At 36.0% G+C, this 23712-nt stretch overlaps 3 protein-coding genes across 4 annotated transcripts; all 3 read left to right on the top strand.

The window, feature by feature from the left end:
* The first annotated feature begins 2981 nt into the window (after window positions 1-2981).
* Window positions 2982-7764, top strand: cnn1a (calponin 1, basic, smooth muscle, a). The gene is made up of 7 exons (XM_052545981.1): window positions 2982-3169; window positions 4031-4152; window positions 4498-4564; window positions 5158-5295; window positions 5416-5532; window positions 6162-6308; window positions 6589-7764. Exons 1-7 carry the CDS (start codon window positions 3110-3112, stop codon window positions 6799-6801), a joined length of 864 nt encoding a protein of 287 aa, XP_052401941.1. The 5' UTR covers window positions 2982-3109; the 3' UTR covers window positions 6802-7764.
* A 619-nt stretch (window positions 7765-8383) lies between these two features.
* Window positions 8384-12232, top strand: pld6 (phospholipase D family, member 6). 2 transcript variants are annotated; one of them, XM_052545979.1, is made up of 4 exons: window positions 8384-8507; window positions 9367-9554; window positions 9844-10067; window positions 11641-12232. In XM_052545979.1, exons 1-4 carry the CDS (start codon window positions 8451-8453, stop codon window positions 11910-11912), a joined length of 741 nt encoding a protein of 246 aa, XP_052401939.1. In that variant the 5' UTR covers window positions 8384-8450; the 3' UTR covers window positions 11913-12232. The 2 variants fall into 2 exon arrangements, with proteins under 2 accessions (XP_052401939.1, XP_052401940.1); XM_052545980.1 differs by lacking the exon at window positions 8384-8507 and adding an exon at window positions 8580-9287.
* An 846-nt stretch (window positions 12233-13078) lies between these two features.
* Window positions 13079-22310, top strand: rab3da (RAB3D, member RAS oncogene family, a). Its single transcript, XM_052545977.1, has 5 exons — window positions 13079-13320; window positions 15298-15534; window positions 18630-18748; window positions 18923-19047; window positions 21478-22310. The coding sequence occupies exons 2-5, from the start codon at window positions 15298-15300 to the stop codon at window positions 21663-21665; spliced, it is 669 nt and encodes a 222-aa protein (XP_052401937.1). The 5' UTR covers window positions 13079-13320; the 3' UTR covers window positions 21666-22310.
* Window positions 22311-23712: the final 1402 nt, after the last annotated feature.

Here is a 23712-nt window from a genome sequence, read left to right as displayed (position 1 = left end):
AAGGATCATGTGACACTGGAGACGTGAAATTCAGCTTAGATCACAGGAATAAATTACATTATAAAAATATAAAAACAGAAAACACTTATTTTAAATTGTAATAATATCTCACAATATTATCAAACAATTGAATAAATGCAGTCTTGATGAGCATAAGAGATTTCTTTCAAAAACATTTTAAAAAGGATATACCAATTCCAAACTGTTGGTGTTCAAGGCAAGACATTGTGTAAACCCTAACTGGCTTCTTTGCCAATCTGTTCAGTTTTATTATTTTATTTTATTTTTCAGTCTAAGACGACTAATTTCAAATCATTAGTGACCCTTGGCATCTGTCAAGAAGAATCATGGCAGGAAACATTAATCTGGGCTGGAAAATATGTCTCCCTTTCCACATGGCAGTCAAGGATGTGTAGCCCAAATTGAGCAGAATATCTGGATCACTATACAGCTGACTTTAGATTCCTGATGTCTCGTGCCATTAGCTTTGTCTATTGTTAAAAATTGTTTTTGGATAAGTAAATTAAAGTTTAAGACTCAAACCGTTTTTCCTGTCTGGATGACAAGTACCTGGTAATGCTTAACATCAAGTCTGGATTCTTGGAGCTGCTGGGCAACATTCTGTCACCGGTCTAAACCTGCTTCAAAGCCACAGCAGGATTACACAATATTTTACCATCATTCATCCCGGTCTTCTGCTGATTATAACCATATGTTACAGGATGGTGTAGGTAAGTGACCCTGTAGTATTTAAAATGTAAAAGCCGAAGAAATGAATTGTACTGGATGCTCTTTAGTTGTCACAGACCATTTATGGAGTCCTCAGGTGAACCCCAGCAGTGTGAACTGTTCGACTCATCCAGCGTAAATGATTCATTGCTTACTTGTCAAATCTGGAAAATACTGTTCGTGCTAAATAACTGTGATGAATGCATGGCACAGATCTGATCTAAAGTCTCTGTCTATTTTTTTTTTTTATATTTCAGAAAGAATGCTAGCCTAATGCTTAATACATAGCATATTATTTGTACTGCCTACTGTTCATAAAAAAATTAAATGGAATTTTGCATTATGCAACTATGCATTATGCCAATTGTAGAATATGCAACACTGTAGTCAACTGACCTCTTGACACTGCGTGTTTAATTTAGTTCAGTTATCATTTCAGAATTAACATTAAGCTTGTCAGTTGTGCCACTTTGATATCAAATAATAAGTTTAGATGAGCGATATATATATATATATATATATATATATATATATATATATATATATAATGCCTACTGCAGAAATAGTGAAAGCAGCATGCTAGTATCCATACTGTGCTTCTTTTTGAAATTATGGGATGTCATGATACAGTAGGCTGTGTGGCCCAGTCGTTGACAGCTTTGTGTTTTGCAGGACAGATGCAAGATGGTTGTGATGGTGCCTCCTGTTGAACTGCTATAAATGTAATGTTAATGTAGAATAATGTTGTGTAGGGCAGCTAAGTGAAGAGCTAATGAGATGGTAGCCATTTTTTCACAGAACTGAAAAAATAAAAGAATTAAAAAAAAAAAATCCTTTTAGTCTAGTTGCAAAGGTTGGTCATGCCGCCATCTGGTGGAAATTATGTTTTTTACAGGCACAAATGGTAACATTTTTCAACTCACTTGAAGAAGATAGGAGCTTGAAAATATATAAAAGGGTAACATTTTGAGAAATGTAGAGATTTAAATATTTTGAGAATTTATCATTACTTCACTTGTTCACCAGTGGATCCTCTGCAGTGAATGGGTGCCGTCAGAATGAGTGTCCAAACAGCTGATAAAAACATCACAATAATCTACAAAAAATCCACACCACTCCAGTCCATCAGTTAATGTCATTTTGGGTGAACTATTCCCTTAATGTTATTTGGATTGTAATCTATGAAATGCAGCACTAATTTGTTTTATGACCACTCTGTCCTTGGCCTCATCCCCTAAAATGGTTTTAAACATCACTCGCCAAACTTAAAATTAATTGGAGTGCATTCCTTAGAATATTGTGAACGAGCCACTACTTTGTTCATTGCAACTTCCATACTTCCATCCATTCATCTGTCTGTCCATCCAACCATCTATCCATCCATCGCTATTTATCATCCTTCCATCCATTTATTGTTACTTGTCATCCATCCGTCCATCCATCAATCCATCCATCCACCTATCTATCCATCCATCCATCCATTGCTATTTATTATCCGTCCGTCCATCCATCCATCACTATTTGTAATCCTTCCGTCCATCCATCAATCCATCCGTCCACCTATCTATCCATCCATCCATCCATCCAACAATTTTGCTACTTGTCATCCATCCATCCATCCACCTATCTATCTTTCCATCCATCCATCCATCGCTATTTGTCATCCATCCGTCCACCTATCTACACATCGCTCGTTATTTGTCATCCATTCATCCAGTGTTTCCTACATTTCCTTATGGTAAATGTATTATAAAAGTATGCAACGTAACCCACCAAATTCATTTTCACATATATACAGTATACAGTATATAGTCTTTTTCATTCTCCTCCTTTTCCATATACAGTTACAGAAACTCCCTAATGTGATGAACTTATTTCAGAATTCACTTGGACTGGATTCTTTCTGTTATAAACATGTCTGCAAACACATGAAAGCTGTAGGACCATCATGACCAAATAAAGTCTTCAAATTCCGTCTGTCTCTCTTTCTCTCCACCCAATCATCATCTCCCTGCCCTCCCTGCTTAATTTATGATTACCCTTACTATAACACTAATTATAATTTACTATTATTACTTTTGCTATTTTGAATTGAACCAAATGCAGAGAAGAAAACGTATGTCGTTTGGAATTTTCATTTTTGTTAAACTATTCCATTAGAGCTCATTTGACCCATGCATGCCAGCAGAACATTCATGCTCACGATTGGTCAGGTGGCCAAGAGTTCTTAGCCAATGAGGGGCAGACGTGTACAGTATAACAAACAGACAGAGGGGCATTTAAAAGATGGAGAGAGATCAGAACAGAACTCCTTGGCCGCAGCTCAAGAGCGGATACATACGGATCACAGGAGCATCAACAAAACTCAATTTGAGAGACCATGAGCACCCAGTTCAGCAAAGGACCCACATTTGGACTCTCGGCTGATGTCAGGAATAAGGTATGTGCACTTTATAATACAAATGCAATAAACTTGCAAGGCCTGACTACATACCAAAGTATAATAGATGTTGTTGTTTAGCAACTTTGCTCAACAGCTTTGCCCTATGGCAATTCTGTGCCACAGTGGAATTCCAACGATGCATTTCCTCATTAAAAAACCAGTTTTCACACTTACATCCAGTTAAAATATTGGAATGCATTCATAAAAGTAACATGAACTAAGTTAAAGTTTAAAACCTTGTGCAAACTTTGAGATAAATGAAAAAAAAAAAAAAACTTCCATTGTGGTATTAGTTACTAAACAGCTAAATTTCCAAAACATTTGTCAAAAAAACTCTTATTTTTGCTATTATATATCTTTCATAAAAAATATTTTTGCATTACATGCTGTGAACAATGAACAGTTAATGAAACTTTAGGGATGATATCTATTTACTGACATCAATGAAATGTACACCAAATTAGTGTATAACTGTAATATATATCAGACTTTAGTACTTAATTTAGATGAGAATTTTTTTTTAGGAATTATGGGTTTATGTATCATCATTGCTATGAGAAATGTAATTATGATTGTGAACATACAAAACAGGAAGCTTGTGCAAATATCCATCGTGTTCATGCTTGAATTTACTTCCAGAGGCTAGAACCGAGACACATTGTGTTAAATTTACAACAATAAAATAAATGGATACAGTAAGATACAAGCAAAATTCTAAAGGTCTAACAGCTTTCTGCAGTTGTTAGCAATCAGCTTGCATCTACATAACGTTAGAAAAGTTTTAGTATACATCAATGTGTGTAAATGTGAATAACAATGTAAATTATGTGGGGGGAAAAACAACATTTTACATCACAGCTGGCACAGAAGTATGACCCTCAGACGGAGGAGGCCTTGAGGATCTGGATCCATGAGGTCACAGGTCGAACGGTTCCTGACAACTTCATGGAGGGACTGAAGGATGGCGTGATCCTGTGCGAGTGAGTTGCACCAATGAAAGACAGTTAATAACCATTTAACCAGCAAAGACTCAATCAGAAATAAAAATACATTACTTTACACAAGTGACTCGGTATGTTACCAAACAACCAATTAATGCTTATTTAGGGACAGTAAACACACACACACACACACACACACACACACACAAAATAATTCATAATTGAGACAATTTAAATATTAATAATCAAAAGTGATAAGCAAGTAAAAAGTAGAAATAAGCCAAAGGTTATAAAGTATTAAAACTGAAGGATAACACACACAAAAACTTGCAGTCAAAACAATTTTGAGCTTAGTGTAATTGCTCTTGTGTTTTTGATCACTAGGCTGATCAACAAACTGCAGCCTGGATCCGTTCCAAAGGTCAATGATGCGACCCTGAACTGGCACAAGGTAGTGTGTAAAGGCTGTCAGCAATGTTTGAAGATTGAGACGTCACTCATGCTTGCTCAAATTTGTGCGCATAGTGGTGACAACTTGGACGTCACTTCTGTTTTGAAATGGAAACTAAGAGCCGCATTTTTGCCATTTTAAGAATGCAATGATGTTTTACAAACATTATGTGATTAGTACATGCACTAGATGCCACTGTATGTGCTGAGAAATGCAGAGAATGTAGATGGTTACAGAATTTAGCTCTAAGCGCCGTTAGGATTAAACCACTTGATTAAAAGCCTGACACAGACTGACTTTTCTTTGGCACTGTCAAGTGGTTATTGATTTAAAGTGCAAATAGTTACAGAAAATAAAACAAGCAAGCAATTTAAAGTAGTTTGCGTGAACAAGGAATGCAGCCAAAGAGTCAAACTCTTCTAATGAATGGACTATTTTACCTCATTAACTCCAATCTGTTTAAAGTACTTAAACTGTGGCATTGACCTACAATGAACATGGCATAGTGATATTTTTGTTACAAGGCATATTTCAGAGAAATATAGCGATGTATCCATTCCTAACTTCATACCTGTTCCTTCAATCTCTCTTAGTTAGAGAACATCACTCACTTTATTCGAGCCATCGGTGAATACGGCCTGAAACCACATGACATCTTTGAGGCCAATGATCTTTTCGAGGACATGAACCACACCCAGGTCCAGTGTTCCCTCGTTACATTGGCTGGAGTGGTAAGAAAAAAATGATAAAACTCTTTAATATGCAGCTTACACAACCTGTGAATACAACCAAAGATATTATGTGTCATGTTTTTTCTGTAATGTCTTTTTCCATGTTCTCTCTCTAATCAGGCGAAGACTAAAGGCTTCTACACAAAAAGTGACATCGGTGTGAAGTATGCAGCAAAAAAACTAAGGAAATTCAATCCTGACAAGATGAAAGCAGGGGATAGCATTATCAGCCAGCAGGTCACATGACAAACACTTGACATTAGATGCATCAGTGAGAAATATCAATGCATCAGGAAACAGAAAATATTTTGAGTAATAGAAAACCTTGTCACGCATTAATACAGAAATAGGAATGAGTCAAGAGTATGTAATATACTACACTTTGGATTTGATTTGAATGTAAAACACATTCAGTGTTTCTTGTACTGTAGCTACTATTAAAAAATACTACTGTTTAAACGTGTGAGATTAGACTTTGTTAGTGTTTTTAAAAAAAGAAGTAAATACAGTAATATTGTGAAATGTTATCTCAATTAAAAATAAATGTTTTCTCGATTAAATATATTTTAAAATGTAATGTATTCCTGTCATGCAAAGCTAAATGTCAAGCATTTGTTTTCAGTGTCACGTGATCCTTGAGAATTCCTTCTAATATGCTGATTTGCTGTTCAACAAACATTTTATATTATTATATTGAAAACAGTTGTGCTGCTTCATTTTTTACTTTTTTTTTGTCTGAAAACTGTGATATATTTATTGGAAACAGAATATTTTTGTAACATTACAGATGTATTTACTGTTACTTTTGATCAGTTTAATGTGCCCATTTGAACAGTATATAAAATACATTTCATGTGAATTCACAGATGGGCTCCAACAAATTTGCCAGCCAAAAGGGCATGACCTCCTATGGAACCAGGCGCCATCTCTATGATCCCAATATAGGCATGGAGAAACCAGCGGATCGATCCACTATAAACCTCCAAATGGGCACCAACAAATGTGCCAGCATGGTGAGACCACACGCTGCTTTAACGCCAAAATCATCATAATTACGAGATGAGCACTCTGTTCTTCACCACCCCAGATACTGAGGATTATTATTTATATCAACACTCATAATAGCAGAATGGAGCATGTGTGGTTTGATTACTGATTACAGTAAAACACTTACATTAACCTCCATGCTACTGAAAAAATACTGAACATTTTAGGAAGTTAGAAAATTTAAAAAAGCCCTAAAAATTCCAAAACTTTTACAACTGTTTTAACTTTGTCTTTGTCTTGCTGTAGGCTGGAATGTTTGCTCTTGGCACGGCGAGACAGGTGACAGAAAAGAACGTGAATCTAGACCCTGTGGACTCTACAACTGTGTCTCTGCAGATGGGAACCAATAAAGTGGCGTCTCAGAGCGGCCTCACCCCGATGGGAGGCTCACGTCTGGTGTACGACCACAAATACTGCGCCAAGCCTACTGAACAAGACGCCATTGATTTTGTTCATTAATACACTTACACTCTGGTATTCAGCATTGGTAGATGATGTCCCTTTCTCCTGATCCCAGACCAGCTTAACTAAAACAAATAATCATCTTTATGTGGCTAATGAATTATAGGCATTCAGTGCTTAATTAGAGAATCAATTAAGCTGCTCTTTGGTTAGTTTAAAGGGGATCGCCACACAAAAACTCCAAAACGACTGGTTTAGGTGCTTCATTATGAGTCAGTCATAGTCTGCCTTATATATTAACCTTTGTCTTTAAATTCCTCAAAATTTGATGTAATTGGTCTTAAGTCTCAGAATATCAGAAATTACAAAGGAATATCATAAGTTACAAAATTAAACATGAAGCAAAAATCATCAGTTAGAGACTATATGTGGGGACAACGATAAATACATCTACACAAATGTAATGAAAGCATAAAATGGTTATGTTATTTGTCTGAAGTGGAATAGGGACAAGACCCTGTCTCCTACATTTGGTCCCTTGCTATCAGTGGTTAATATGTATTTTGTAGGGTCATTAAACAAAAATAGATGAATGTTCAGAATATGCATTGTGTAAGCATTGAGGAAGTGTTGCAATTTGCGCATTTTACACTTTTGAGCTTTTCAGCCTCTGCTTGCATATGCTTGCTTAATGTTTGAAATGTTTGAAATGCAGCAAGAAACACAAAATGTATTGGTGGCTGCACATATATAATTATTGTTTGTCACTATTTCATTACTATTATCATTTTAATTGTTGCAAAAAAAAAAAAAAATCCTTAATTGCCTTGGTGCTAGTCCTAGGCCTATATCCTTGCAAAATCTATTGACAGTATTATGAACAGTGATTGTATGGTGATTTTACCATAATACTGAATGATTATATTGGACCATGGCACCAAGGTTCTTCAAAGAATAGCCTACAGTGGAATTACCATAGTGCCATGTCCATATGATACACTGTCAAAAATAAATAAATAAATAAATTAATAAATAGTAGTACCATGGCACTTTTCTTCAAACGTCTCTTGAATTGTTCAGTATTGCATTCTGAATATAAAACAATATATTTTATTGCGGATATAAACACTGACCAAACTAACGTGCACTCTCGTTTTTATTTTTTAAATGTGAATCTGTTGCTATCACAAATCTCTACCAGCAGGGGGAGCCACCGACACACTCACCCAACATCTAAACTAAACGTCTCTGAAAGAAGGAAACAAACCTGTCCTTCCTTTAAAAAACAGTTTTATACAGTCAATGGTGTGAGCATATATAGCCGTTTTTGTGCCTATTAATATTAATAATATAAAATAGAAACTAAATGCAGCTAATTTAAGTACCACAACAAAAAATGATTTACATTTCTTGAATGAAAACTTTTTGCTCTTTGCACTAAAATGCAGTTTTATTCAAACCAACGCTTTGATAAAACTGTCATACCATAAACTAATTACAGTATGTTTATTATATTTCGAGTTTTCGACGCATCCATTAAATCCTACTTTCACTCCAGACGCCCACTAAACATAAATCGGACGTGATTGAATGAAGTGAGTCTGTGTAAATTGTTTTATTGGAGAAACTATCTGGCCGATTCGAACGTTTTCAATCGGTTCTTTGAAAAGATTCGAATCATAAGAGTGATTCTCCTTGAACAGAACATGCGCGTGGCACGTGCTTTTAATTGTCACCTGAGTTTGGCAGATATGTCTCAACAGGTATTATATCAAAACATTCACACATTTTGTGCAATAAAAAGCGTTTCGTAACAAAATACGCACCTGGGTGAATTACAAATAAGTATAAGTTTAATTTGTTATATCAGTCACTTTTCTGAAACGCTGTGTTGTCAAAATTTTACAAATTACACATTAAACCACGCTGTTAATACATTCAATCGTCATATATTTCCGTTTTTATGTAATAACCATGATTTATGATTTCGGAGATTAGGACAGATGTGTAAATATATTCAACTACATTATGCTAACGTTTCAAAGTGCTAACGCGCGCTGGAATGCTTGCTTCTCATTGGTCAATCTGCAGAAACGTATTTTTATTAATATTATTATTTGCTTTAAACAAACAGGGAACATTAATAGCCTGTACTTTATATGTTGCAGTTGTAAAGTAAGCCTGTTTTTGTTATATAAACTAAAATCGTGCCTGTCTACCGATTTCCCACATAACTGTTGTAAGTTGTGTACCTTTGAATATTAACGACTGCAACCAAGGAGTAAGACGAATGTTTACTGAAACTGGAATACAATTTAGTGGTAATTATAAAAAAGCATTTGACTGCAGATTTAGAAAAGTTAGTACCTGAGCAATAATTTGCAACATGGATCAAATTAATAACATTTCTGTGGGCGGGCTCCGTCAATACAGGACCTGTTGGCTCTGACAATGGCCCTGGTTTGGGAAAACGACTGGATGAGAGTTTGTGATCCCAATTGTGGTTAATGGAACCGTAGAACAAAATGTTCAACTTCAGGAATGTACAGTCTCTTTTTTTATTGTCCATAAAGTGTAATATAACGCTGCTTCACTTTCTAATCCGTTCTCTCTGTTTCTCAGATGTCATGTAAAGAGCTGATGAAGGTGTTGGGGCTGGGAGCTGTAGCTTTCGTTTTGGGGGTGGAGTGGCTAAACTGGCTGAAGCGGCGTCTGAGGGACTCTCGCGGACCCCTGAAAGAAGTTCTGTTCTTCCCTTCACCTCAAGTCTGCGTTGAGCACCTCTTCATACGCCATAAACATTTCCCCTGGTAGTTTGATCAGCTTTTTCTAATCTGAAGGTCCTTGCACACTGAGTCTGAAATTCTCATCTGAAATTTTTGCATTTTAAAAATAAATACGACCTCACGTTTACACACTGCCTCCGAAATTTTACATCATAAAAAAAGATTTTCTGCGTTTTCGCATCCGTAGCAAAGCATTTTGATAGGAAATGATGATGAATACGAAAAAACGCATATTAAAATTTCAGACTCTGTGTGCAAGGACCTTCTATATGCAATAATATAGAAAACTACTTATTATCTTCTCCACCCTCAGTGCATGTCCGCTTCCCCATGGGGTTGAGACATCCTTCTCCAGGCTCCTCGTTCATCTCCTCTCCGCTCGTGTGTCACTGGACCTGTGCGTGTTCTCCTTCTCTCACATGGAGCTGAGCAGGGCGATTCTCCTGCTGCACAAACAGGGAGTCGTTGTGCGAGTGGTTACAGACAGAGACTACATGACCATCACTGGATCTCAGATCGGTGCCCTCCGTAAGGCAGGTGTGTTGTTGAATAAATGAGTTGGGTGAAATGGTTTTAAGTCAGTTCCATGTTTTGCTGTAGCGTGTCAGTAGGAAATAGCAGCTTACATTTCCAAACATTCGTTTAGTCTGTCTCAGTTTGCAGGTAGGTTTCTTAAAGCATCTTGGAGACGTTGCCACAGTTTTTCTGGATTGAGTCTGTCTCAGTTTGTTCTGTTTCTACATGTCCCTCCAGACAGACTGATGATGATGATTACGTCAGATCTCTGTGTGCAGCACTGGCTTTCGTCAGACAAAAATCCCAGTGGATTATTACAATTAATGGCAAAATTAATCTTTGGAAATGTATTAATTGTTCTAATCATTTTGGCCACCATTGTGTGTATATATGTATGTATATGTACAATACCAGTCAAAAGTTTGGGATCAGTAAGATTTTTATATAATGTTTTTTTATATTGAGTTTCTTGTGCTCATCAAGGCTGTATTTATTTTAGCAAAAATACAGAAAAAACCCTGTTATTTTGTCAAATATTATTGCAATTTAAAGTGCAAATAGCCTGTCTTGTTGGCAGAGGCTATTTACACTAATTCTGCCCACCAACGTGTGATTGGGCGAGTCAAGATTACAAGAGACAGTCAACAATCGTCAGCTCTAGTGGTGCAGATGGTAAAACGTGGGTCATTCTCATTTTGACGTGATCAACCCAGGTTCAAATCTGCCTTTTGGCAAACCTTTTTCTCCCTTTTCAAATTTCAAGTCACATCAGAAAGAATTTATTTTCAGTGAAAATGAAGGAAATAATCAAAAAGTAAAAAAATGAAGTATCGGATAGTATTAGGGTAGACATAGGGAGGGCTTTATTGTCCCAATAAGGAGGTATCCACTTAATAATTTGAATTAAATTTAAAATCTACACTTAAGTTATTATTGCATGCTGTCATATAATGTGCTACAATACTGAGATGCAGATAATTGCCACTATTTGCAAAAAGTAGTATTAACGTTTTTGCATTCGAATGTGGATTTTTATTTTGAATTGTTTTGAACAAATATTTGAAATTCATATTTGTTTTTTGACATCATATATATATCTCATCATATATATATATATATATATATATATATATATATATATATATATATATATATATATATTCATTAATTAAATTAACATTTCTAATAAAAAAAATATAGAATTTAAAAAAGAAAAACAATTCCCTCATTTTTCAAGGTTTTTACTGACTTCATAACCTTACTATATTTGACATGGGCCTGTCCTCACAACTCTGTGGTATGCAGTATGAAATGGTTTATAGTCAGAACTTGCAAGGCTGTTGCAGGCAGTAAAAACTGTCATTTCTTAAAGCTCACACATGTTCTGTCTGGCTCAACCTGTGTTATTTCAGTACACACTGCTGTAACTTCTGCAAGCTGTTGCACCCAGCTACTCTGGACTGTGATGATGCATTAGCGCAGACTTAAGGGATTTAGATGATTCACACATGATGGGTTTGACAGATGTTGTTAATTTGCAAGAGGATTTGGTGCTAATTGATCATTTCCGATCTGTTTTTGACCTCTGTTACAGGCATCTGTGTGAGGCACGAGATGAGCTCAGCTGTTCATATGCACCATAAGTTTGCTTTGGTGGACAGCAGGAAATTGATCACTGGCTCCCTCAACTGGACCCTAACTGCAGTCCAGAGCAACAAAGAAAACGTCATGGTCACGGAGGAGCCGGAGCTCGTGGGGCCCTATCAGCAGGAGTTCCAGAAGCTGTGGGAGGCCAACGATCCGGCCAATCACAAACCTCAATACACTAATGGGCAGCTAAATATAAAGACTTGTAAGGACAAATAGGGCTTTACACTTGCTTTTTTCCCTTGTGGTTTACATTACATAGTTCTGTATGGGGTTTATTTTATTTGTAAAGATTATTTTAATAAGCTGAAAGCTAGTTTTTTCTTTCTTTTGACTGTTTGTCTGACTCTTAATGTCAATTTTCCCATTTTTTATGCAAAATGGGAACTTGAAAGGTTTAGTATGTAGTTCAATTTAACTTAGTTCAGTTAATATGACTTTTTTTTTTAGATGTGTCCTAGTTTTAAGTAAAAACTAGTTCAAGTAAACCCACCTGCTAAAATATTATCTCTTGATTATAAAAACCTAGCAAGCTGAAACCTGTGAGTGTGCATTTCATAGCCGTGCCTTTGATTGCTCAATTCTTCATGGGACTCGCCTTTTGTGTTCCTCTTTTGTGACCAGAAGATTTTAGATAAGCTTGTTTCTGTATGTGCACCTAATGTTACATTTTTTAAAATAGATACATGAAAAAAAACTGTGCATTAAATAAATAGTTATTATTATTATTATTTCTAATAAATAAATAAATATATGTGTGGGTGTGTGTGTGTGTTATATAAATTATTTATATAGTAAATAGGTGATTAACTGGTAAATAACTTCAGGTATTTATATTAGTAGAAATGCCAGTTTAAAATTCTTACATAAAGGCATGGTGTACATTTTTCATATTGGCCAAAAAGCTTATGCAATTAAACTGCAAAACTGATGATTACAGGTTACAGGTTTTTATTTTATATATATATATATATATATATATATATATATATATATATATATATATATATATATATATATATATTCAATAAATGGCTTATTAACTGGTAAATAACCGTCAGTTGTTTATGACATTATTTATCATTTAAATTATTCTCATAAAAAGACATGGTGTATTTGATGACATTGGCCAAAAAGGTTATGCTTAATTATGTAATTAAACTGTAAAACTGTTGACGTTAGTTATATATAAATATATATATAAATAATTTAAAAGCGCTTAAGGTTCCCGTTAGACAGAATGTCCCGTATGTGAATGGCCGAGGAGACTGCAGCTGTGTGGCTGACCGGGGACCTGTTGATGGGTTGCTCTGTAAGCGCAGGCTGGACGCTCGCCAGGGCCGCTGGCTGATCTGGAAACAGCAGTCGCAGTGAAGTCGTCAGCACAAACACAGCCTGGTCGACAGCCAGATCCCTGCAGTCATCAAGCGTCTGGTTTGCAACGCCCCTCTTTAGGGAAGGGAATCGTCGGCTTTTAAACCGATAAGGACTGTGGACTCTTTCCAGTGTGTTTTGCGGGAAAAGTGAAACTGGATGTGCGAGGACTGGATGTCTGACAACAACTGCGGGAAAGCGCAACATCAACTTTACAGAATAAAATAACCACCTCTAAGAAAAGCGGGATAAGGTTAGTCATAGTCACCATATTATGTTTGTGCCCGAAGGACATGTATTTTTCTTTATTTGCGTACAGAAGAAATATATGCAACGATTGCCCAAGACAGATGTCCATATGGAAGCGCGAATAGAGCCGTTTCATTTACCCTTTAATCCTAAAATGCTGTTGTCATGCTCAAATGAAAATTTTCTGTGATTGACTTGCAGATGTGAGCTGATATTGTGTTTGACAGATCTGTAGATTTCAGGGTGTGTTCTGCTGTTTGTGTCGACAAGCATCAGATCAGATCTTTATCTTTTTCTGTGCAAAATATATTCCTTATCATTTGATTTAGAGTTCAGTCATTGTGGCACAGTCGCATTGAGTTCATTCATATGTGTAAGGTGTGTCACATCCTGGTAACTCCCTCTTCAGGTGCTTACAGGTGTAGATGTGATCACCTCTTTCTCATATGTTTGACCAGGATGTTATAATACTTGTTTAGTTTAAAAAGTCACATGTTATTGGAGGGCTTCTTTCATTTTTCTGAAATGAAGACTTTTCGAAGAGTCTTAATGCTGCTCTTTTCCATTAAGAGCTTCCATTAAGTCTGTCAGCGTAAAAAAAAAAAAAAGGGCCGTAAATGACTATAATAGTAATTAATTTGATTTATGAGCTATATTTCAAGTCATATGATGGTTTGTGTTATGAACAGACTGGGATTTAAGTCATTTTTCACAGACAATCTTCAGTCGTACCAGCATTGTAAAGGACATTGATTGTATTGAAACTTAAACTTTTGAGAACATTTGTGACCCTGGAGCACAAAACCAGTCATAAGCCATAACAGAGACTTGTCATTTGCACTTACATATTGTTGCTCTTTTGTTGGTTTTGATTGCTTCCATTGTCCCTTAGTGTAAGTCACTTTGGAAAAAAGTGTCTGCTAAATGACTGAATGTAAATGTAGGTCGCATCATCATGGGTATATTTGTAGCAATAGCCAACAATACATTAAAGTATATGGGTCAAAATTATAGATTTTTCTTTTATGCCAAAATATGATATTGAGTAAAGATCATGTTCAATGAAGATATTTAGTAAATTCCCTACCATAAATATATCCAAACTTAATTTCTAAAAATGATAGGTTAAAATTGATAGCCTAAATGCACTGTAAGTCGCTTTGGATAAAAGTGTCTGCTAAATGCATAAATTTAATTTGATTTGAATTTACTTGTAAATTTAATTTCTGATTAGTAATATGCATTGCTAAGGACTTAATTGGGACAACATTAAAGGTGATTTGATCAATATTTAGATTTTTTTTTTGCTCCCTCAGTATCCAAATTTCCATATAGTTGTATCGTGGCCAAATATTTTCAGATCCCAATAAACCGTACATCAATGGATGCTTGTTTATTCAGCTTTCAGATGATGTATAAATCATGTTTTGTTGTCCAGGGCCACATTTTTTATTAATTTAAATTAATCTGAAATAAACAATCAGAAACTTAACCTCAAAACCTTAACCTAAAAAAAAAATTGCAGTTAAACTTGAAATAAAAATATTAAACCCAAACTGAAATGAATATAGATAAAGAAATAAAAACAAACAATTAAAATAAATGCTAATTCCAAATAATAATATTAGTATATAATACAAAAATATGTTTATTTTGTGAACTCTTCTTTAAGGTATTCTAATTAGTCTGAATACCCACTTTAAGTACTGTTTATATGTCCAGAATCAATTGTGCTGAGCTGATCTCAGCTGTAATGGCTCTTAATCAAGGAAAGATCCTCACTTCAGCATGTCTGATGTACAAAGAAAGAAAGACAGATAGATGACAGTGCTGAAAGAATACTTTAACTACAAAATAGAGTATCAACAGCAGAGCCTCAGAGCCTGACAGATGAAGGTGTTTTTCTTCTGTTTGACAAACTTTATTATTTACGTTCATTCTAAATGGTGACTATATAACTTGTCTGTTTCGTTCCCTGTAGATGGCATCGGCCAGTGATACCCGTCAGCAGCCGCAGGTGCAGAAGGATGTCGCCGATCAGAATTTCGACTACATGTTCAAGCTGCTTATCATTGGCAACAGCAGTGTTGGAAAAACTAGTTTTCTGTTCCGTTACGCTGACAACTCCTTCACCTCAGCGTTTGTCAGCACGGTCGGCATCGACTTTAAAGTCAAAACAGTGTACCGCAATGAGAAACGAGTCAAACTGCAAATATGGGTGAGTTTGAAAGATGGGTCACTGGAGTTATTCAAGGGTTAAAATGAGGATGGTGAGAAGTAATTCTAAAAATATCAGTTCATTCAAGGTCTAGATTACTTGCATTGGTGCTTTGTGGGGAATAGTGTGCAACACCAAAACTATAATGATAATAAATCAGAGGTGAGAAGGATTTTTTTTTTTTTTCTCCAAAGTACTGTAGGTCAAAAGTTTATATGTTGTTTTCCTATGGAGAAAACAAATAGGGTTTTTAATTCTGGCAGTACTCTGTGAGACATTTGGTGCAACACTTTGGTTCCCATAGTTGTAATGCATTGGGTGTTATTGCAGTTATTTCAGAATAATTTCATGACTTTACTCTGTTACAATTCTTAAGCCAGATGTGGTGAAAAGAGGATATGCTTATCATATGTCAGCATGACTTACTGATACCTTGATCAAGATAATCTAGGTGAAGTGTGTGTTTCAGCAATGAAGTTTAATGTTACAAAACTTCTAGAATGACCCAAAGCAGATGGCCCCATCGTTTGATGCATTATTTGTGAAGCGAGCACACACACACACACAGTGCACAATCCATTTCGAGGCAACTATTTAGAAAATAAAAGCCGTAAAATCAAATTGGATGTGCTTTTTGACCATCCAGACAAGCCATGCATCTGCCTGCTCTGAATCACTAATTAAAATCAATACCAAGACAGGAAGTGGGTCAGAATATCAACGGCCCAGTCCTGCCAAGAGTTAAATATACAGTTACATTCTGTAAAATCTGACAGTGTCATTTTAGTTTCAGTTTGCTGCCACAGCTTTCCTTGCCAGAGGAATAAACAGTACTTTCTGTTGATGAAAGGAAGTGGGTGAGTGCCTCAGAGGTGCTGAGTTTTGTTTTCCCAGAATGTACTTGTGTGTTGATAACCCACCATAGAACAACTCGCTCTGATTGCAGTGGTCTGAGACTGACTAGAATAGAGCTAATATAATTAGCTTTTTACATGCATACCTAGGTTTGTTTGGTACCAACCAGGACAGTGATGTATTGGCAAATTGTAATGTATTGTTAGGGTGTTGTTTGATGGCCCAGTCAATATAGTTCACAATCAAGTCTCTATGATATTCAGCTTTCTTGAGTATTTTTTATTTTTATATATATTTCTCCAGTTTTATCATTAGCCATTAGTTGCATGTAAAACAGCATCATGTCAAGTCTTATAGGCTGATGCACCACTGATGGCACAGTCCCAAATGATGCGTTTGTGTGTGTGTGTGTGTGTGTGTGTGTGTGTGTGTGTGTGTGTGTGTGTGTGTGTGGTGTATTTAAAGGGTGGTAAGACACATAGACCTTTCCCTTGACTAAGTGCTTGGAGATGTTTAGTTGACTATATTGCTATAGCAATGAGAATGTGCAGTATGAAGGAAGCCAGTAATGTTTGTCTCCATACATGTTGATTATTAAACGTTCCACTAATAAAGTGAAAAATATAATAAAATGTTCAAATGTGTGCGTATATTATTGTTATTATTATTTATTAATTCTTTCTTTTTGAATAAATGTTCAGTAAATGTAAGTATTATTTCTAATTAATTAATAATTACAGTTAATTCGATTTCAATTTTGTTTCTTTTATATATTTTTTTTACAATTAAAATAACACCATTCTTTTTAATCTTTAAGTTCATTTCAAAAGGTGCATATCCTCATTAAATGAACGTAAGGTGTAAAATAGTTTATCTAATATTCTTTAGTTCCCTTAACATTTATGCATCCAGTGCTATCTATAAACTCTTTGGACGACAGAGTGTACTTTATTTGTGGAAAGTACTTTATACTGTAGGTGCGTGTTCACTTATACGTTTCCCTGTTTACTTAAAGGAGGAGTGCTTGATTTTAAAACAACGACGAAAGTCATTTGAGTCATTTTGCTATGAAGGAAGAGCAAATATTATATATCACATTAGATTAGTCATCAGGGCTCTGTGCATTTAACTGCTGTATTATTGACACAGTCATGGATGTTGAAGAAAACTTTCATCAACATTTCCTCACTCTAAGGCTTGCTTTAGGATCTTTCAGAGTAGGCATAATGATTATAGATATGATTGAACTGTCTTTGTGGTGAAGTCAGGCGTCATGCGTGTGTGTGAAGGGCAGGTGGCACATCTTATCTCTGTTGAAAGAAGGGGCCGAGGCTTTTGTCAAGCTCCCATTAGTCTGAATTCGGCTCTTCCCCTGAAGTACAATACATGCCTCAAACAGCTGCCCAAACCAATGGTTACCACGGTTACCTACATAAGTGAGGTCACAGCATTCTAAATCAAGTCAAGGCTTCTCAGTATCATGGAAACTAATCAAACGTTGCCTAGTTACCACATTAATGAGGTTGTTAAACTATAAACCTCTGACTGTGCTTCTTTGCATTGCATTTACTTAGTTTATTATTTACACATAACATTTGTTTTATATTAACAGAAATGAGGCAAATTGTCAAATATTAATATTTTCAATTGACTTGAACTTATGACATTATCCAACATTGTCAGTATTGCTGTGATTTTTAAGCACAGCTTTTTGTTTAGCCATCAGGTTTCATAACGATTACTAGTTATGCGATTTCTGTAACAGACCACTGAAACCGACATTATTAAAAGCACAATTAGCTAATTAATGTGGCATGTCCTCTATGGCATTTTTATGCCATAAATAGCAGCTATTTTCTTTGCATTAAACTGTATGAGTCTGTAAATATATATGTGTGTGTGTGTGTGTGTAATTGCATATTACATAATTATATAATGTTTTTGATGCACTTATAATTAATGGTGAAATATCCCACTTTTTCAAAGTCAGTGCTCTACTGGAATATAAGAGTCTGATAAGAAATAACAGCAATGAATCATTTAAAAAAATAACTCATGTTGTTGACTCAAAAAAAAGCAACGAACACTTACACAGCTGGGTTTCTGCTGTACAGTGTTTTAAGAAAAAATATTTTAGATATAAGTTATATTTTGAGTGTGTGTGTGTGTGTGTGTGTATTTATTGACCTAAAGACGAATAGAGACGTTAATGGCTGTATTTCTTGTATGTTGTTCTTTAGGACACAGCAGGGCAGGAGAGGTATCGCACTATTACCACAGCATACTACAGAGGGGCCATGGGCTTCCTGCTAATGTATGACATCACTAACCAAGAGTCCTTCTACGCTGTGCAAGACTGGTGAGTTTACTTGATTTATTTTAGTGCTACAGTCAGACATCCTGCTATGACCACAGTGAGAGATTAAAAGGTCAAATATAATTTTTTTTTTTAATTCCGCACATTTCATAATGACCTTCAAGGGGGCGCTCATGCGCATGAAACTGACTGAATTTGTGTTTGTTTGTTTTCCAGGGCAACTCAGATTAAAACGTACTCGTGGGACAATGCTCAGGTGATTCTTGTGGGAAACAAATGTGATCTGGAGGACGACAGACTGGTGTCCAGAGAGGATGGAGAGAGACTGGCAAATGAGCTAGGCATGTTACAGGACATTCACACACACAAGCCTGTAAATGGAGGCTCCAAAATCAACTTTTTTGCAATCCCTGACAAAAACAAAAACAAAATCTTATTGGCTATTTAATTTAATTCTTCATTATTTTTATATAGACATATGTGCCATATTTATAATACTTTTATGGTCCTTTCTAGGGCTAGTGTACGTGATGTCTCTATAGCAAGCAAAGTTTTGTGTACAGGTGTAATAACAGTGATAGTTACAAACTGTTTAATTTAGACTGTAAGTCTATGGTAATTATTTACAGTTTATGCATTCAGCAAATAAATGTTTTGTTGGGCGATGGACCTTGTTGGGAAACCTAATACTACTTTGCCGATCTGGAGCCATCTCCATTTATGTCACCCATCCACATTTGTACAAGTTCCCATCATCGCAAATGCCCGGATGTTTAGGTTTGGTGAGGCTTTCTCCAAACTTGCCAGATACAAATGAGGCCACGATAAATGAAAGATGTTGTTATAAAGAAATGTGGCAACAATTCCTATTTCAAAGAGAGCGCATGCAATTGAGATGTTAAAGGGGTCATATGATGCAATTTCTATTTGCCTTTCACTTTGGAGAGTTACAAGCTCTTGGTGCATAAAGAAGATCTGTCTAAAGTCTCAAATCCAAAGAGATATTCTTTATCAAAGTTAAGACTCTGGCACGCCCTCCTAAAACGGCTTGTTCAAACACAACCCCACATCTCTACATCACTATGTGGAAATATTTGCGTAATGCCGCCCAAATGTTCACGCAAAGAAAGAAGGTGTGATTTCAGTAAACGCAATTAGTGTTGAAGCAGCCATGTCAGGGAGATGCTGTGTGTATAGGTGAGAGAAAAAGCACTTTATTTGGCCTTTCCAAAAGTAGATGCATTCAGGAATCGTTAAGATTACAAAAGAAAAGCAACACGGTCAATCAGTCAATCACAATGAATAGGTCAGTTGGCCAATCAGAGCGAATTGCTCTTGTCAGTAGGAGGGACTTTGTAGAAAACGACGTGTTTGAGCGAGGCAGGGCATAGAGGACCTACAATAATGTGCAGTATTTGAAAAAGAATGTGTTCTTTGAACATTAAAGCATGTCAACATATTCTATTACACCAAATACTCAAAATAATTATCTTTAAAAAAGCATCATATGACCCCTTTAATGAGCGCTTGCTTGGCGGCCGAACAGTGAACCGTGTCTTCACCGGAAGCAACACTGCCGCATCGCAACAGGTTTGTCTGTCTAGTGTCTACACCATAGACTGTTTTTGTGGAATTCAGCTTGTGTTTTTCATGTTTGAAAGGAAAGGATGGGAAGAATTAACAATTTTAACTTTGGGAGGCAATCTATTTCTTTAAATTATGAAATGTTTGAGTCCTTAATTAAGTCCAGGGCCAGCTGACAGTTTAAATTAAAGCCAAATGCTACTCTCATGCGGTGCTTGTTATTATTGGACCCTGTACATGGCCCATCACCCACTGAATTTCTTCTGTGCTTCAGAGCTTTATTTAGACAAAAAAAAAAAAATACAAGACAGGAAGACCAGGAGAGCAAATGTGTTGCTCAAAGGGTGTGAATCTTCTTGTATTGCCAAATAGGTTTTAGATATGTCATGTAGTAGTATTATACTGTAGGTAGTGATCGACCAATATGGATTTTTTTAATGGCTGATATAAATGTGTATTTATGATATGCACTATTCAGTTTAAATATAGCAAATAACACATGTGTGACTTTTTCTGTAATTAAATGTATAGTTATTAGTTATATAGAGTTACATAGTATTTATAAAAAATAAAAATCAATAAGAAAAATAATTTGATTAAAAAAAATTGGAAAAAGGGCTTAAGATATAAAGTTTGTAAACTAAAAAGATTATTTGATACTCGTGTTAACCAAATAACAATTTATGTAGAAATAATGATTTTGTAACACAAGAAGACCTACCAGCTGGATTTACAAACGTTTGTGAGGTTCATGGCATTAAATATTTATTTGATATCCAGAGACTTTATTAAATGATATAAAAGTGTATATCTGACTGTATATGAAAAAGTATGATAGCATTTGCATTACTTTTATTATAACATAAAAAAAAGTAATGGAGGTGGAGAATATGTCCTTTATCTGTCTGTCAAAATAAAAGTCCCATATATCGGCCAAACTTATCAAAATAATATCATTACTAGCAGAATGTATTCAGATATAAGTATTGGTCAGCTAATATTTGCTGTTTTTTTTTAAATGATCCACATAGGCTGAATATTTATTATATGTGAATAATGTGTTTATTCTAATTGTAAAAAATAATACTTAGTAAATGACACAGTTTTATTTAAATACAATCTTTGTCACATTTCACACTTATTGTATGACTCTGTATCTCTTCCATTTTTTCTGCCTCTTTTTGCAGGATTCCAGTTTTTCGAAGCCAGTGCGAAGGATAACATTAATGTCAAGCAGGTGTTTGAGCGGCTGGTCGATATAATCTGTGACAAAATGAACGAGAGTTTGGATGGAGACCCAAGCCTGTTAACCAATCACAAAGGCCCAAGTCTGCAAGACACGCCCCCTGTTGGACAGAGCAGCTGTGGATGTTAATGATCGTCTCTCAGCAAACATTTATCCTTGAAGGCAAACATTCACACACATGCACACATTCCCTCTCTCGGTCTAACACACACCAGAAGAGACTCTTTCACAAGCGTACAGCCAAAATATAGTATGGAATACCAACCAAACAGTAAGAATACGGCATAAGCCCCTTAAAATGAATCATTTGATTCACCTAAACAGGCCGTTTAGGAATTGAATGAAATGGGATGGGTTTCCCTCAGCGTGATGTGTTGCTGCTAATATACTGAACTGTGACATCATGATGGAAAATACTGCATGAACCTGCAGGAATCAGAAAATCACATGCCAAAATCTTAACTGAATGCTCACCGTTTTAGGAGAGTTTCAAACTACTGCAGTGTGTGTTTACAACATGTTTAGATAAAATGCATGTGGTCGTCATTGTGAAGTAGCTTTGAAATGTATACAGGTTATTTTAATGGATGCAAAATCATGTTTTACTTCATTATAGGCAATTAAAATTTTAGGCCTGCTCTTGAAATGTCCAGTCCATATGATTTTCAGTCTTCATAGTTTTTGTTACAGTACTTGTTTCAAAATAAGTCATATTGTATTTGACTTTGCCATTTGCTTTAAACTCAATAAATTAGCTTCCCTATGGACACTAAACTAGTATTTGTATAATTTTATATGATATATTTATATCATATATTTTCATAAAAAAAGGAATAAAAAAAAACATTTAACACAGACACATATATAATAATTTATATAAACCGTGCCATGCGAAAGTATTCATACCCATTAATTTTTTTCCACTTTTTGTTATTTTGCTGCCATATGTTAAACTACTTAAAAAATTATATATTTTTTCCACACATCAATCTATACTCCATGCACTATATTGACTAAGCAAAACAGAATTGTCAGAACTTATAAAAAATAAAATAATAAACACTCAAGCCTATTGGATGACAGCAGATGCACATTTTCAGGTTTCTCCAGAAATATTTGGGTTCAAGCCCAGGCTGTGGCTGGGCCACTCAAGGACATTCACAGAGTTGTCTATAAGCCACTCTTGTTGTGTGCTTGAGGTGAAACCAAGATGGCGGCACGTCCACATGCAGCGGCTTCTCTCTCCCGTCAGTGGTGTTTTCGTGTTTTTTGTCTTCCTCGTGTCTACCTGTCTTTAAGCGCACATACAGTCGTGAGTTTCTGCTCGATTAACCACATTTGTATATTTAAACTCTGCGCACTAAGCTGCAGGATCTTGTTTTGCTCCGGAGGCCTACACCATCACTGACCCCCATTACTGCATCTCACACACAGCGGAGGCACCACAAGCGGTATGAGAGGAAACAGAAGAGGGGACGTCAGGGTGGTATCCGAGCTAGGCTAACGGTTAACCCACACAAGCAAGCTATGCCCACCATCATACTGGCTAATGTACGCTCTTTGACAGTATAATGGACTACATCTGACTATTACGCTCAACTCAGTGGTCTGTAAGAGACTGTTGTGTTTTTGTGTTCACGGAAACATGTCTCAGCAACAGCGTACCGGACTGCACTATTCTTCTTGATCTGCTGACATGGTATCGAGTGGTCAGAGTTCACTTTGCGGGAGGTAAATCACATGGCTGTTAGCTTTATGTTTACATCAGTGTAATGCGTGGTGCCACGATGGTGTTGTGGTCTGCAAACAATGCTCATCCCTGGTGAAGTTTATGATAATTAAGTGCCAGCCGTTCTGTCTACAGAGAGAATACACAGCCATACTGCTTGTTACTATATACCTCCCTCTCGGCTCCAACAACAACAGGAGCGATGCACAAAATGAACTGTACCAGCAAATCAATCGATTTCAACCATGCAGACTTAAAGAATGTGTTCTCAAAAATACACCAACACGGAGTAACAGCACACTTTGTTTACACCGCCTAGAGAGGAGCTTTCAAGGCTCTACCCCTACCACACCTTCATGCCTCAGACCACATCACTGTCATGCTAATGCCTTGCTAATGTCATGCACTGCACTGCTAATGCAGACAGACCAAGTCGCCAAACCAGTT

The sequence above is a fragment of the Carassius gibelio genome, chromosome B1, assembly GCF_023724105.1.
Source record: "Carassius gibelio isolate Cgi1373 ecotype wild population from Czech Republic chromosome B1, carGib1.2-hapl.c, whole genome shotgun sequence".
Lineage (NCBI taxonomy): Eukaryota > Metazoa > Chordata > Actinopteri > Cypriniformes > Cyprinidae > Carassius > Carassius gibelio.
The sequence above is the reverse complement of the archived record's forward strand: the minus strand, read 5'-3'. Positions and strand labels throughout refer to the sequence as shown.